Raw genomic sequence first — 14,762 nt, forward strand, 5'->3', positions numbered from 1 at the left:
TGTAGTGAATCCTAAGGTTAAAGATTTGCAAGATTTTGGCTACAATTTTCTATCAACAGTCATTTAGCACTTCTAATAATTTAATTCCTTCTTGAGAAAGGCTATGTTGCAATTTGGTCGTTATTGGATCGGGTCGCAAAAGCGTTGGGCCTAGCGGCAATGGGCTGTCACACGCACCCACGCACGAGATAGGCTGTGGTGGTGGGCCAATAGTCCTACGTGGCACGTTGACCTAGTTTTTATCCAACGTGGCACTACTTATGTGGCAACACCGTCAAGTAAAAAAAATAAAAACTCCAATTGGACAACATGTAAGTGAGATGAACCTTTCTTCTTCCTCTAAAAAGGACCCACATTTCATTCCCTTTCCACTCTCTCTCCTCTCTTCTATCTTTCTCACAACAATCACACTGACGCCACTCTATGGCCGTGGAGCTCGAGCTCTTCCTTGTAGTAGTCCGCCGATCTGCGCACCTCGATGATTGCTGCTTCTCCCCTGCGGTAGCAAGTCCACACCTCTTGAGCATCATGGTCCATCAGTTCGTGCCATCCCCTCCTCATTTGTGGTCATGCCTCCCTCATCAACATCACTACTCTCGGTTGCATGGGCCTGTGAAAGGACGATGAATGGGCCATTTAGAGGCAATGGTAGAAGGGCGACTCCATCTCCACCTTCCGTTGTCGCGACATGCTCCTGTTAATGCCAAAATTTGGTAAGATTCTTAGTGGATTTGGTCAAGGAAAGAGGTCAATCAATGATGGAAGTTTATCTAGAAAAGACCAAGTTCAATAAGGAATCATGAAGACCATGGCATGACAGTTTAATTCTATCTATTAATTAGGCAAGATTTAATAGTTTTCCTTTTATCTTGAGGAAGTGTTTATCTAGTGTCCAATCGGATCAGGACTTGTATATTTCCTTTTTTATCTTTAGAAAGTTTTGTCTAGTTTCCGATATGGACTACTACCCACCCATGGGTATAAATATGTACACCTGGGGTCCCTGTTATATATCTCCACAGATCAATACAACTACTCTCGGTGCATCGCCACCCTCTTTTCTGATATTTTTATTTATCACCGGCGGAACTTGGCATCTGACGCGGGGCTGCATCAGCTTCGATCTCCGGCGAAGGGGTAAGCCCTACATTCCGTCGGCCCTGGAAATTATATCGACTACATTGGTCTTGTTCAAGGCTGCATCACTTCGACCTCTTGGATCACTCTGGTTTGATTGATAAATTTGGTCGATCCGATATTTCAACTCTATCGTTAATTACATTGTGTTTATTGTGTTTAGAGATGCATCAGTTTAGTTGGGACTGTCTTGGTTAGGTATGATCTTCTGACTTAGCTGATATATCTCTACAATCACAATGGTGCTTTAGATAGATTTGCTATATCCATCACATTAGAGAGATTTATCAGCTCATTGATTATTAGATTATTATTTACAATCTCGTGCTGCATCGGTTAGGTTCATTCTAATGTTTTATCGGAGTGCTATCCTATAAAATTATCTTTACATTGGACTTCGGCTAATGCATATTTTAATCATCGAGCCTACATTCAACATTCTATTTCAATATCGGCCGATTGGTTCATTGGATATTTACTTCGTCATATTATCATCAGCCGATTGGATTGATTGCTCAAGTTCTTCCATCATATTTATATAATCATTTATCCAAGTGTCAAAATCTATATCCGACATACAAGCGATAGTTCAAAACCCTATTGACATCAGCTAGTATCATTACATGGGCTTGTTAGCCGATCGACTCTTTGATCATTAATTTATATATCTTGTCAGTGCAGGACCAAACTGACTGGCACGCCGGCATCTCATCAAAATTTAGGACCTACGCTCGAGTGTTGATTTAAAAACACGGTGGCCTGGGAGATCTGCTTAACTCCGGTGCAGGTCCAAGGCTAGCCTCGAGTGTATCAAGGGCGTGCCAGCTGATTTGATCCTGCGATCAGCAAGAAAGACAAAAGCAGAATTAGTCAGCCGATAGCCGATCGACCGATAGGCCAATAGCGTATCGTTGGTGGTCTCATCCGATGTAGTTAGACCACATCGGCTATGGATTGGGTAGATGAGTGAATATTAAACCCTAATTTGCCTCATCGACTGTAATACTGTCTATCAGGTTTAGTAAAGAAGTTTAAGACAATATTATTAAAATATCCGATGTGACAGTATTTAGAGCGAAAAAGATAATGTACTAGATAATACTCTAGTACAGACTTGTATACACAAATCAATCTATATCAATATATCAAACTGTGATCAGTTAGTAGTTTAGATAGCCCAGCCGATACCGATCTAGCTTGATATAACTATATGAAGTGATCCGTCTATATAAGTGGCAAATATACATAAAACTTTAGTAAAAAAGCATATATACTAGGTAAGATCGGTTGAAACTTCGATGCTATCCTTAATTATAATTGTTTCCAGGTTAGTTTCTAGGGTTCAATAAAAGACTAGGGATGATGCATTACAAAGTAGATAAAGAAAGCTAGAGTCTAAACAATCAAGTAAACAATCACATTTCAGGATGGTAGATGCCTTAACTAATCTAATCTAGTCGGAAGATTTAGCTGATACCGGCAAGAACCCTATAGCGAGAACCAACCGATAGAGGTAAATCTAGATACTAAGACTAGATTAGCTAAGACATATGATAGCAGATGACCATGATAAAAGGACTAAAATATCTAAAGCGACATAATAGCCATGATAGCACAAGCCATCGAGACATGTTACCTCTTGCGAAGCGAACTCGTCGAAAAGTAAAAACGAAAAGGGTGGCGATGTGCTAAAGTTGTATTGAATTGTCTCACGTATTTCAATGCTAGGGGGTTCATATTTATACCTCGAGTACAAACTTAGTCCATTACGGACACGACTCAAACCTTTCTAAAGATAAAATACAAACAAGACCATATATGGCGGTCTCTTGCCAAAACCGACATAACTAATCTAATTAATAGATGCAATTGCCTTAATAGAGCTCTATCTCTAATTGGCAATGACGATTATCTCAATCTAGGCCCATGCCAACTACACTTCAATATACAACTTCCGTCGCATGGCCAACGGTAGTTTTAGTTTTGACGACTTCTTGTTTGCGAGTTTGGGCATCATTGGTTTCGATCTCAGGCGAGAAAGTAAGTTTCTCAACTCCGCTTGTATCAGCAAAATTTTTACTTTCTCAGTTAAGTCCGATATACTAGTGAAGCTTTTACTCGTGTTGCCTATCTGACATATTAGCTCATTCTTAGATCGCTTTGTTCTCTTGATTAGATTCAATATATCAATCACTCTGAATATTACCAATCGACTAGTTTAAATCTATCAAGTTTACTATTAATCTTGAACTTTCTTGGTTAAGTTCATTCTTCTAGGTTATAATTTGCTAGTTAGATTTACTCAAGTCAATAAGTTTTAATCATTGTTTCAATAGAGTTTTAGCCGATGAGCTATTTGCTTATCATAATTTAACTTGCTATATCGGCTAATTTGTAAGATTTAGCATAATCAGCTAGTTGTTGTTCTTATTATCTTCAGTCTTATACTGTCTCAGTTGAGTCTGATCCATGAAAATTGTGGTTGATAATTATAGATTGCTAAGTGATTTTTTTTAACTTGCTTTAGCCGATGTTAGTTGTTTTCTCCATATAGAGTAATGGTAAGTTCCAAATAACTCTTGGTACATCAGCCTATATCCAAAAGATATATAATTGTTCAGATTCTACTTTATTACTTTCAATCTTATATTGTCTCAGTTTGGTATGATCTATCAAGATTGGTTGTAATGAAGTTAGAAGATTTACAAATATATTATATCAAAGTTTCGACCGATGTTTAATCTTTTGATATCTAAATTCCATTGGTTATAGCTGATTGATCCAAATTTCCATCGGCATCAGCTGGGCACATGATACTTTATCGGCCCTGTGACCGATTGGCCCCACGATCTATTTTTTTTTTCATATCTAGTTGTAGGATCAAACTAACTGGCACGTCTTGAAACCGATTTGATAGGACTTGCATTAGAGCTCAGCAAATCTCTAAGGCCTTCGTGTGTGCGACGAATTTTGCGTCAACACTATATTTAGTGAGTTTGTTGGTTCTACGGGCTGATTTGATGGTTTCCATCTATTCCAAGACTCTCTATAAGTCTACAAATATCTCATATACATGGATTTAATTGTTCCCAAATAAAAGTTTTAAAGATAAGAAGGTTTCGATAGACTAGATAGTCCTACGGAAAAACGGTTGTGGATTTCGTATACGGGCTTCGTTTTGAACGTGAGTACTTGTTGGAAAGCTAATTTGATGGCCCACATCAAGTTTCTGGTCCCACCTTCAGATTTCTCATGAGTTTATCTGCAATCTACCAAATCAGTCGATGAATGCTGCTGCAGAAGTTTATTTTTCATGTCCAAATTATGTAACGCATTTTTGACAATCTTTTTTACAATCATGAAATTATGTTGATTCTCTTCTTCATCAACAAATTTAGCAATCTTTTAACTTTTTGCGGAACTCAACCCGATCACACCAACTCATGGAAATAATTATTCATAACAACCAGTTGTAACACAAAAACTATTAGCACATTCTAGGATAATTGATCTTTCAACTTCCCTTACAAGGCAACTCTAGAGCATAGATCTTTCAAATACTAACATTTTCTAAAATAATTTCATCATTATTTGGCTCAAGAAAGTAGTGCCTCATTCTCTCCGGCAACCAGCTTGACGATGATTGCGGCCTTACCCTCACTGACACAACATCTAGAAGGAGTCAACGTTGTACCTAGTGCTCTGCCCTGCAAAAGTGCAAGAAAAAGATGTCATCATCGGCCTAGAGTCAGTATCGGCTTCAGAGTCATGGAATCGGCCGATGGGAATTATCAAGTCGCCAACAGTCGGATTCTTAGTAGATTCGGTTATGGAAATTAATTTACTAAAGGAAGTTTATCCATAAGTGACCGAGTTCAAGGAGGATGTGGCATGACAGTTTATCTATTAATTATGAATAGTCTGTTTGTTTCCTTTTAATTATAGGGAAGTGTGTTTAGTGTCCGATAAGGACTTTGTGTTTTCCTTTTATCTTTATTAAAGTTTATTTCTTGTCCAACAAGGACTAGTATCTACCCATGGGTATAAATATGTACACCCTGGGTCATTGTAATCTATCTCTCAATCAATACTACTCTCGACGCATCGCCACCCTCTTTTTTGAGATTTTACTTATCAACCGGCGGAATTTGGCACCCAACACGGGGCTGCATCGGTTCAGTTCGATCTCCGGCGAAGGGGTAAGTCCTACGTTCCGTCGGCCCTGGTAAATCTATCGGCTACATTGGTGTTGTTCAAGGCTGCATCGTTTCGATCTCTTGGATCGCTCTGGTTTGGTTGATATATTTTTCTACCTGATATCTTGATTCTATCTCTAATTGCATTGTGTTTAGAGACGCATCGGTTTAGTTGGGACTATCTCGGTTAGGTTTGATCTTATGTCTTAGCCGATATATCTCTACAATCACAATGATGTTATAGATAGATTTGTTATATCCATCACATTAGATAGATCTATCGGTTAATCGAGTATTATATAATCCCGTGCTGCATCGATTAGGTCCGACCTACTAAATTGTTGTTGATAATATAAATCTTGTTAAGCTGATAGGTTCATGCTAGTGTTTTATCGAGGTGCTAGCCGATAAGTTATCTGGACGTTGCATTGGCTTACAAACATTACATACAAGTTGGATTTAGCCGTTTGCAACATGTTTATCTAAATCGATTGGATTTTATGTCGTCGGACTTTTAGCCGATGTATGCTTTAACCATCAGATCAATACTTATCCTATCATATTATTATTAGCCGATTGGTTTCTATTGGATTATATTATTGTTATATTTTATTATCATCAGCCGATTGTCTTTATATCATTATTTGCATTGGACATATAGCCGATTGCTCAAAACTCTATCGACATTGGCTAATATCGGCTATCGGTTGGAATTACTCCATCGGTTTGTCAGCCGATCAGCTGTTTTATCTGCTGTTTACATATCTTGTCAGTTGCAGCATCAAACTGACTGGCACGCCCGTATCTCATCAACATCTTGGACCTGCACTGGAGCTAAGCAGATCTCCCAGGCCAGTGTGTGTTTTTTCGCATCAACACCGTGCCCAACCCGACCCACTGCCATCCCTATTCACCGTCGCTGCTGCTCCAGCCTCCTCCGACCGAGCCTCACTGGCATTCCCGTCGATGCCAAGATTCGTCATCGCCTCCGTTGGATTCGCAGGAGCAAGGTGAAGACCATCCACTTGTTTGTTGCCGCCGAAAAGTGCCGGAACGCCGCCGCCACCTTTGACCCGACCTCGTCGTCGTTTGAAGCTCGCTGTCCGTCATCGTTCTGCCCCTCGATGAGTTCCTCGTGTCATGCTCTTCCTTCCGGTGTGCGCTGGCGGTGGGCGGCGGGGGGAGGAGCTACGCCCGGGCCGGCGAGCGTCGAGGAAGGAGCTGCGCGCGTCCTCCTCCTCCTCCTCGAACCTGCCGCCATCGTCGTTGTCATCCATTACCGCCCCGCTCTGCTCTGCGCCACTGGCTTTGCACGCCACCGCCTCGCCAGCCTTCTCCGCCCGTCAACGCTGCTCCGCCTCGCCGTCGCCCCACTTTGCCTGCTGCCGTGCTCGAGGTCGTCCTCTTCGATCTGTCCATGCTCCCACCGCCGCCTCCCTCCCTTTCTCTCGTGTCGTCGCCACCGCATCGCCGGCCGGCCATCGGACCTCCTCTCCACTGCCGACCAACCTGCCCAGGGAGATGAGTGAGAGAGAGGAGGAGGAGGAAGGGAGAGGAGGGGAAAGAGAGACCTTGATGACGTGGCGTCCTGACATGTGGGGTCCACGTGTGTCCCATGCTTACTCACCCACCACGTCGGATAAAACCGGGGTCAAAACTACCGAAGGACGTAAAGTGAACGGTTTTGTAAGTTAAGGGATGTCAAAACCGGGGTCAAAACCACCTTGATTTTATAACTCGATGACAAGTTGAGGGACCTTTTGTGTACTTTTTCCTTTTAAGTAGTTGGTTGTGGGTTTCAGCCATAAACCGACCCATTAGGATGGCCTGTAACGAGGACAAAATACAAAACAGTAAATGGCCCACCAAACCCAATCCGTGCAGAGGAGCGCTACCCACGAGCTCGTGCTCTCACGCGGGATGTTGACGCGTGTCCGATCGGATGAACCAAATTTATATAAAACAGTGCAAGCGAGTTCTCAAAAGAAAAAAAAGGTGCAAGCGGCATGGGCCTCCATTACAACAGGCCCACCTATTATCTAAAGGCCCAAGTTACCACAGGCGATCGGTACATTTCCCGCCAATTCCCCAAAACCCCAGCCCTGTTTTCCCGCCACAACACATTCCATTCCCCCCCAATCCCCACCCGCCTCTCTCTCTCTCTCTCTCCCTCCCATGGCGGCGCCGTCGGCGGCCACGCGCAGGAAGCTGCAGCGCAAGTTCAAGCTGCGAGGCTTCACCCTCAAGGTGGACGCCCTCGAGGAGGCCGCCGCCTTCCTCGCCCGCTTCCCCGACGCCGAGGACGACGCCCTCGACCTCCTCCTCGACGAGCTCGACAAGGAGCCGCGTAACCAATCTGTCTCTCCCCTCTCTCTCTCTGCCCTCCCCGTGGTCTCGTCTCCAATTTGGCTATCGTTTGGTGCGCGCGCGCGTGCGTGCAGTGCAGTCGTCGATTCTTGACCGGGACGCGGTGCGGCGCGTGGTGGCGCTGCTCGTCGAGGCGGACGAGGCGGTGGATGCGGCGTCTCCGGCGGCCACCAGCGCGCGCTCGGCGCTGCGGGTGGTGGATTCGTTCGTCGTGCCAAGGTTCCACTACGATCCGATCAAGAAAGTCTTCTACGAGTACGTAGATGCCGCTTCTTCCTTTCCTTGTACATCCTCTTGAGAATTTCGCTATTTCCTTTTCCCGCTTTGGTGTTGAACTGTGGTTAGAATTGCTACATTGACGAAATTGAGTTCTAAGTCTGGCTAAATCTTCAATGATTCAACAAAGAATTTATGTAGGGCATAGATTCCAAAATGATGCTACTGATTTTCTTTTAAAATAATTAAACCTCATTTCTGTGTGAAGAGAAAACTTGTTAGATGTATAGTATTTTTTTTTTGTTTGGATTCAGTATATTGTGCTTCACTAGATGAGATTGTTAGCTTCTTAATGAGTATTGAACTATTGATTTGGTTTTGGAAAAAAAATCAAATGACTTGATTTTATGTGACAATTAAAGATTTGCCACTCCAATGAGATGCAGTTGAGACTACTGTATGTATGGCTAGGTTAACATGTCGCCTGCTCCATCCTCATGCCAATAAGACATTTAGCGGCAATATTTGCAGTGGCAACTCTTGTTAGATATGGAAGTAACTTCTGGCCTACTGCACCATGGATGCACACATCTACTCCCTCCGTCCCAAAATATAGCAACTTTTGGCTATGAATCTGGACACACAGTTGTTCAGATTCAAAACGCTTATATTTTGGGACTGAGGGAGTATTTAATTATGAGCATCATTGATTACACATAGATTCTCTTGATGCTAGGACTAATGAGCTTAAAGACTGTCCTATTATTTCTAACCAAGACTGAATTATAAGTTATAATGAGTTAACAGCCCTGAAATATGCTATTATATAGGCATACCAGCAGATTAGCCATACATGGAGAAGCTGGAGATAAAGCAGCCCTGTACAGGGACAGGTATCAGGTTCTGCTTCAGAGGCTAGCTCGTGATATATACTTCTCTAAGCCAGCTTTTGACACTGTTATGACCGAAGATGATAATTGTGAGGTATTTTTTTTTGTTTCATGTCATGATTTTCACAAAATATTCTTAGTTCTTGTATGTGAAATTACTTACACACTTTTTTACATGTAGATAACTTCTATTCAGTCCCTAATTGGGTGCACTGGTCGGAGATGGATTATGGGGGTCATATCACAGTTGGAGGAACGTCAATTCTACTTGGAGGATCTTACTGGAGCTGTGCCAATTGACTTATCGAATGCTATATCCTGAGAGCCCATTATTTGTCATATTGTAGTATGATTTATCTAAAAATTGAATAGTTTCTTTAGCTACCTATGAAATATATATAACAACAAAAGGTCTGCTCAAATTTGAGTGATAACATATCATTAATTCAGGATTCATGTTTGACACTAAAATTTAATTTGATCCATATCAATCTCTTGCTTACTCAGAAAAGTGTTATGCTTTCCTTAGCACAAAACACAAAATCACTTCAGGTTTCTTCGTTGAAAATACTGTAATTGTAGCAGAAGGGGAATTGCTTTCAAATGGCATTTTCCAGGTCTGTAATTCTTATCAACAAGAATGTGTTCAGCTCTTGTATTGTTGTGTTCAATCTGATTTTATTCCTATCATCTGCAGGTAAATACATGTGGATTCCCTCCTTTAGAGGATAGAGAAGCATCACTTTCGATGCTTATGGGGCTAGATTTCTTCGGTGGAGGTGTCATACCAACTGAAGAAACAGTAAGTTCAAATATTTCTGTTCCGCATGTAATCTGACTTTTCAAAATAACCTTTACTGATTAATTTTATCAATGGAAATATCAAACAGGTAAGGCTATCAACCTTAGAGAAGAAGGCCATGAATGATATGTTTGTTATACTTTCAGATGTTTGGCTTGACAATTATGAGGTATCTTCATTTGTACTAGGCCCTATTTCAAATAACCATTATTATTGAGCCATATTCTCAGGATGTTCATATGTGTTTTCTCGTAGAGAAGACCATGGAGAAATTAGGTGTTGTTCTTGATGGTTATGATAGTCTAGAAGCAGTTCCTTCCCTTTTTGTTTTAATGGGCAATTTCTGCTCCCGGCCCTGCAATCTGGCATTCAATTCATTTGAAGAACTCAGGTCTGGCTTTTAAGTTATATAAGATAGTCAAAGCTTGTATTTTGTTTTCACCTTCCAATCGAAGAAACCTATTGTAGATTGCAGTTCGGAAAGCTTGGTGAGATGATTGCAGCTCGATCCAGGTTAAAGGAACACAGTCGTTTTTTGTTCATTCCTGGTCCTGACGACGCAGGTACTCGAAAACCCATTGATTTGCTTTTAGCTGACAACTGTTCATATTCACATGTGAATTTGCTCCAACTCAATTTTGTTTGCTCCAAAATGTATTAAATCTGAGTTGGTCTATTCTTTTTTCTATGCCCTACTATTATTGGCATTCCTTTTGTATTTAAATTAATGAATGCTGTGATATGGTTGGTTTGAAATGAACTCGTTAATTGTAAATGGAATAATGTCATTTTATGTCCCAGATAATTGGAATGAGATGTTTCTTTCTCTTCCTTTTTCTGTGATGTGCTATTTCTCTTACTTGATTACATATTTCAGGCCCTTCTAAAGCCCTTCCAAGGTGTGCACTTCCGAAATATCTAACTGAGGAACTGCAGAAGCACATCCCAAATGCAATATTCGTAAGCAACCCTTGCAGGTTCGACATTAAAATATTGCCTTGTATGATTGTGTCATTATCTGAATTTCTACATTGTGCCTGGGTTTTTTATGAAGCTATGGGCACCATCAATACATGGATAAACATTTCTGGTTAAAACTATTATTATATGTACAAATTTAGAAATGTCAAAAATAAGCATTTGGACAAGAATGCATGATAGTGCTATTTCCTTTTTTTTTCAAGGCTGAAGGATAAAAACGCTGGTTTCTTTTTATTGGAACTGAAAATAGGATGCTGTTTCTTTTTATGTTTCTACCACATCGTAAATTCGTTATATTTAACACCCAATTGTTTTCACCATAAGTCCACATTTTATGGTCAGGTCCATAGTCCATTGCATGATTCAGACTAAGCTGTTGGTAACCTGTAGTTATTTTGACGACTCACAGAACCCCCTTATTATTGTTCTGAGAGCTATCCACACAATATCATGATCATGATGCACACTAGTAATAGCTTCATGTTAAATTGAAGAGGCTATAATCACCATACCTGTACTAGTCTACTGATGTGTATTAACAGATTTTTGGTCGGTGGCATGATGCATGATGCGCACATTCTACTTTTTTGTACTAGGCATTATCTTCCTCATTTTATCAATTTTTTTCTGAACTTATCTGATTCTATCTTTAGTGATTCCACTGTCATTTCAGTCAATCTTGGAAAAAGCTTCATATACTCACTACCCACTGAGACTACCATATAGTGATAGATTGGCAGAGAAGAGCTTGTCTAAGCTATGCCATTAACCCTTTTTGAGTTGTCATGATTAAGAAAACACTTAAGTTTGCAGATTGTTCAATTATTATCTGTTCTATCTCCAGTAAATAAAACTGTAATTATCCAGGGTGAAGTTTTATACACAAGAAATTGTATTTTTCCGGCAAGACCTCCTTTATAGGATGCGGCGGTCTTGTCTGATTCCCCCAACAACAGAAGAAACAAGTGACCCTTTCGAGCATGTATGTTAAATACCCCTCCTTTGTTGTTATTTCAATAAGCATATATTGTTCAAAGAATTAACACATCATTTTCTTTTCAGCTGGTAGCAACCATCACCCATCAGAGTCATCTTTGCCCATTGCCTCTTACAGTTCAGCCAATCATATGGAGCTACGATCATTGCCTTCGACTCTATCCTACTCCTCATACGGTATGCAATTTAGGACATAAGCCTATTCAGGACCTTGAAATGTGCTCTAAATTTGTTGCGATGAATGTGCTGTTGTGCTCATTTAATTGCTTGACCGTGCATGTGTGATTACTTTCTTTTGTATAACTATTACAATTCATCACTATAAACAAAAGTTTTGGACGTTCTTTGCTGATTTTCTTCCTGAAAAACTTCTTCAGATAGTACTGGGCGACAAGAGCGACCAGAAGGCCTTCAAATACACAGGAATAACTTGCTTCAACCCTGGTTCTTTTGCTAACGATAGCACCTTTGCAGCTTACCGTCCTTGCACTAAGGAGGTTGAGCTTTCTGCATTAGAAAGCTAATATTAAAGAGATCAAAATGAGGCTCACCAATTTGGCCAATTTGGTAGCCTGTACCATCCAAACTAGCATTCTCCAAATCTTCGATGAACTGCCTATCGCCTTGGACATCAGCCTGATATTTATGACTTGGACATACAAGTTAAGGTGGAGGCCATTTTCATGCAAGCTAATTCGAGGAGATGACATAACATGCATGACGCCATGGTTGGTGTTTCTCTCAAGCAAACTGATGCTGACATTTAGATGGCATCATGGTAGTGGTTTTCTTATAACAAGGATTGAAATTATACTTAGCATAGCAGAATATTTGTGATGTATTTTGCTTAAGCCATTCTACTTTGAAATATCTAGGCTTAAATTGTTGTAAACCAAGGTAACAAAAGTGCTGCTTTCTTGTTCCTTCAAAGGTTTAATCTCCCAATTGTGTAGGTTTTCATCTGATATACTGAAACATAGTAGTAATACTGTACAAGAAATGTTGTTGAGTTACAGCTCTACAGAATTCTGTACACCCTGCCCTACCCTGCTTTGTGACACGTTCTGATGACCTGACATCTAAAACGTTACCCATGATGAAGTGATGAACAACATGAACTTGAGTTGGATTCCTGATTAAAATTTGAACTCATTGAGTCCTTGATGAATTGTAAGAACAGTAATTATTTTGGGTTGTGCTTGTCGATGCTGAGCTCCATCTTACTAACAGCAGGTACCCTCTATTGCAATCGTGCAAGTAGGCTTGTAGCTTGGTAATTTTTTTGGTCATATCTATAACAGAAATGGAGTTCAAGGCCGTTTTTAGATTCCAACTTTTTTCTTCAAACTTAACTTTTCCGTCATATCAAATGTTTGGACACATGTATGGAGCATCAAATGTTGACGAAAAAAATCAATTGCACAGTCCGACTATAAATTGCGAGACGAATCTTTTGAGCCTAATTATGCCATGATTTGACAATGTGGTGCTACAGTAAACATTTGTTAATGACGGATTAATTAGGCTTAATAAATTCATCTCGCTGTTTAATACTTCAAATGTGTGTCCGTATATTTAAAAAAAAAATTGGCACACGAAATAAAAACACAGCTCAAGTTGAAGTTCAGGGTGTGCATGAAATTTCATGCTCAAGTAGTTTTTTTTTTTGGTCTTGTCATGCATAAGTTCATGCACACCCTGCACCATGAGCATATAACAGAAATGCTAAAAAAAATATTCATGTGCACGAACAGCGAATGTTGAGCGCATGAAAGGCTGACAATAATATCGTGCAATTGTATGAAATTCAACTTGAACTTGTGATTGTTGATTTTTTTTTCTGTCTCCTCCAAATGTGCTCCGATTCAAAGTTACTCTCAAAATCTTCGCTCACAACCATCCAATCAATATTTCTAAATTTTTCGAAACTTTCTTTGCCCTAAAATATAAGCCACTGGAAAATTTTAAATTTAAAAACTTAACTTTAGAGTCAATTTTAGTGTTTTTTATCATTATAGTTTTTTTTAATATTGATTTTTAAATCACAAACAATATATAAATATAAAGATTTACATATTTATAAATATAAAACAATAGGGACGAAAGATGTAATTTATATGTAAATCTTTATATATAAATATATAAATAGGATGTGTTGTGTCAAGATTCGTACTCTTAGAGTGTCTGAATTTTTTTATTTTTAATTTTTTTTATTAAAAGTTTTACAAAAATAATTTTCCATTTTGAAAATTGACGGAAGTAGTCGCCTACCGCCCTCTGGGAGGGCGATTTTTAAAAATCGCCATCCCAGAGGGCGGCGAAAGTGACGTGGCAGACGACCGTTCGCTCTCGGGCGACAGCCGTTCGGATGAGTGATGTTCACTAGCACCCACGGGCACGCTGTGGACTGCCGGCTGGTCCACTACACACGGTCCATCGCGGATGCTCAGCCACAGGACGTGCCGCAGTGGAGCTGGGGTTCTGCCGTGCTAGCAGCCACGTACCGTGCCCTCTGTGAGGCGTGCACGAAGACTGACGCGGGAGCGATCATCGCTGGTTGCCCTATGTTGCTTCAGCTTTGGGCAGCCGAGAGGTTTGCCATAGGTCGACCAGTGGTGGACAGCGCACCCTACGGGGTTGGTCGCAGCGCGCAGTGGCCAGAGGACGGTCCCACGATGGGGACTTACTGGTGTCGACGTGGGGTTAGTGCAACTTCACTGCGTTATAAGTTTATCAGTCGTCTTCTTTTTTTATCATCACATAACATGTCTAATTCCGATCATGTTTATTGCAGCGTCGTTACGCTCACGTCCAGGTGAGACGAGGTTACCCGGACTTCGTGTTTGAGTTTGACCGTCTCCAGCCGAGCGACGTCATCTGGGAGCCGTACACAGAAGAGGCCGTCGCTGCGAGAGCACCGCTAGGACTTTCGTCCTTGTGCACACGCGACCAGGCTTACTGGCTCACCATCCTGCCGATGGTGTTCGACATTTTCGTTGAGCCTCACTGCCCGCAGCGTGTGATGAGACAGTTCGGACTTAGGCAGGTGTTTCCGGGCAACGTGCAGCCGACCGTCCTCCCTGCCGACCACTCGTGAGTTCGGATTGTTCATTTCAAAATTTTTATGGTAATTACTTCATCGAGCCATATAATTTACCTCTCTTCACAGGTTGACTC

The 14,762-nt window shown here is 40.9% G+C and overlaps 1 protein-coding gene across 1 annotated transcript; it reads left to right on the plus strand.

The window, feature by feature from the left end:
• The first annotated feature begins 7,470 nt into the window (after window positions 1–7,470).
• Window positions 7,471–12,594, plus strand: LOC4337886 (DNA polymerase epsilon subunit B). Its single transcript, XM_015783307.3, has 13 exons — window positions 7,471–7,680; window positions 7,775–7,955; window positions 8,747–8,900; window positions 8,988–9,119; window positions 9,346–9,423; window positions 9,504–9,608; window positions 9,697–9,777; window positions 9,869–9,999; window positions 10,077–10,171; window positions 10,486–10,585; window positions 11,457–11,571; window positions 11,652–11,762; window positions 11,963–12,594. The coding sequence occupies exons 1-13, from the start codon at window positions 7,509–7,511 to the stop codon at window positions 12,107–12,109; spliced, it is 1,602 nt and encodes a 533-aa protein (XP_015638793.1). The 5' UTR covers window positions 7,471–7,508; the 3' UTR covers window positions 12,110–12,594.
• The last annotated feature ends 2,168 nt before the right edge of the window (window positions 12,595–14,762 follow it).

This window comes from Oryza sativa, chromosome 5 (genome assembly GCF_034140825.1).
Source record: "Oryza sativa Japonica Group chromosome 5, ASM3414082v1".
NCBI lineage: Eukaryota > Viridiplantae > Streptophyta > Magnoliopsida > Poales > Poaceae > Oryza > Oryza sativa.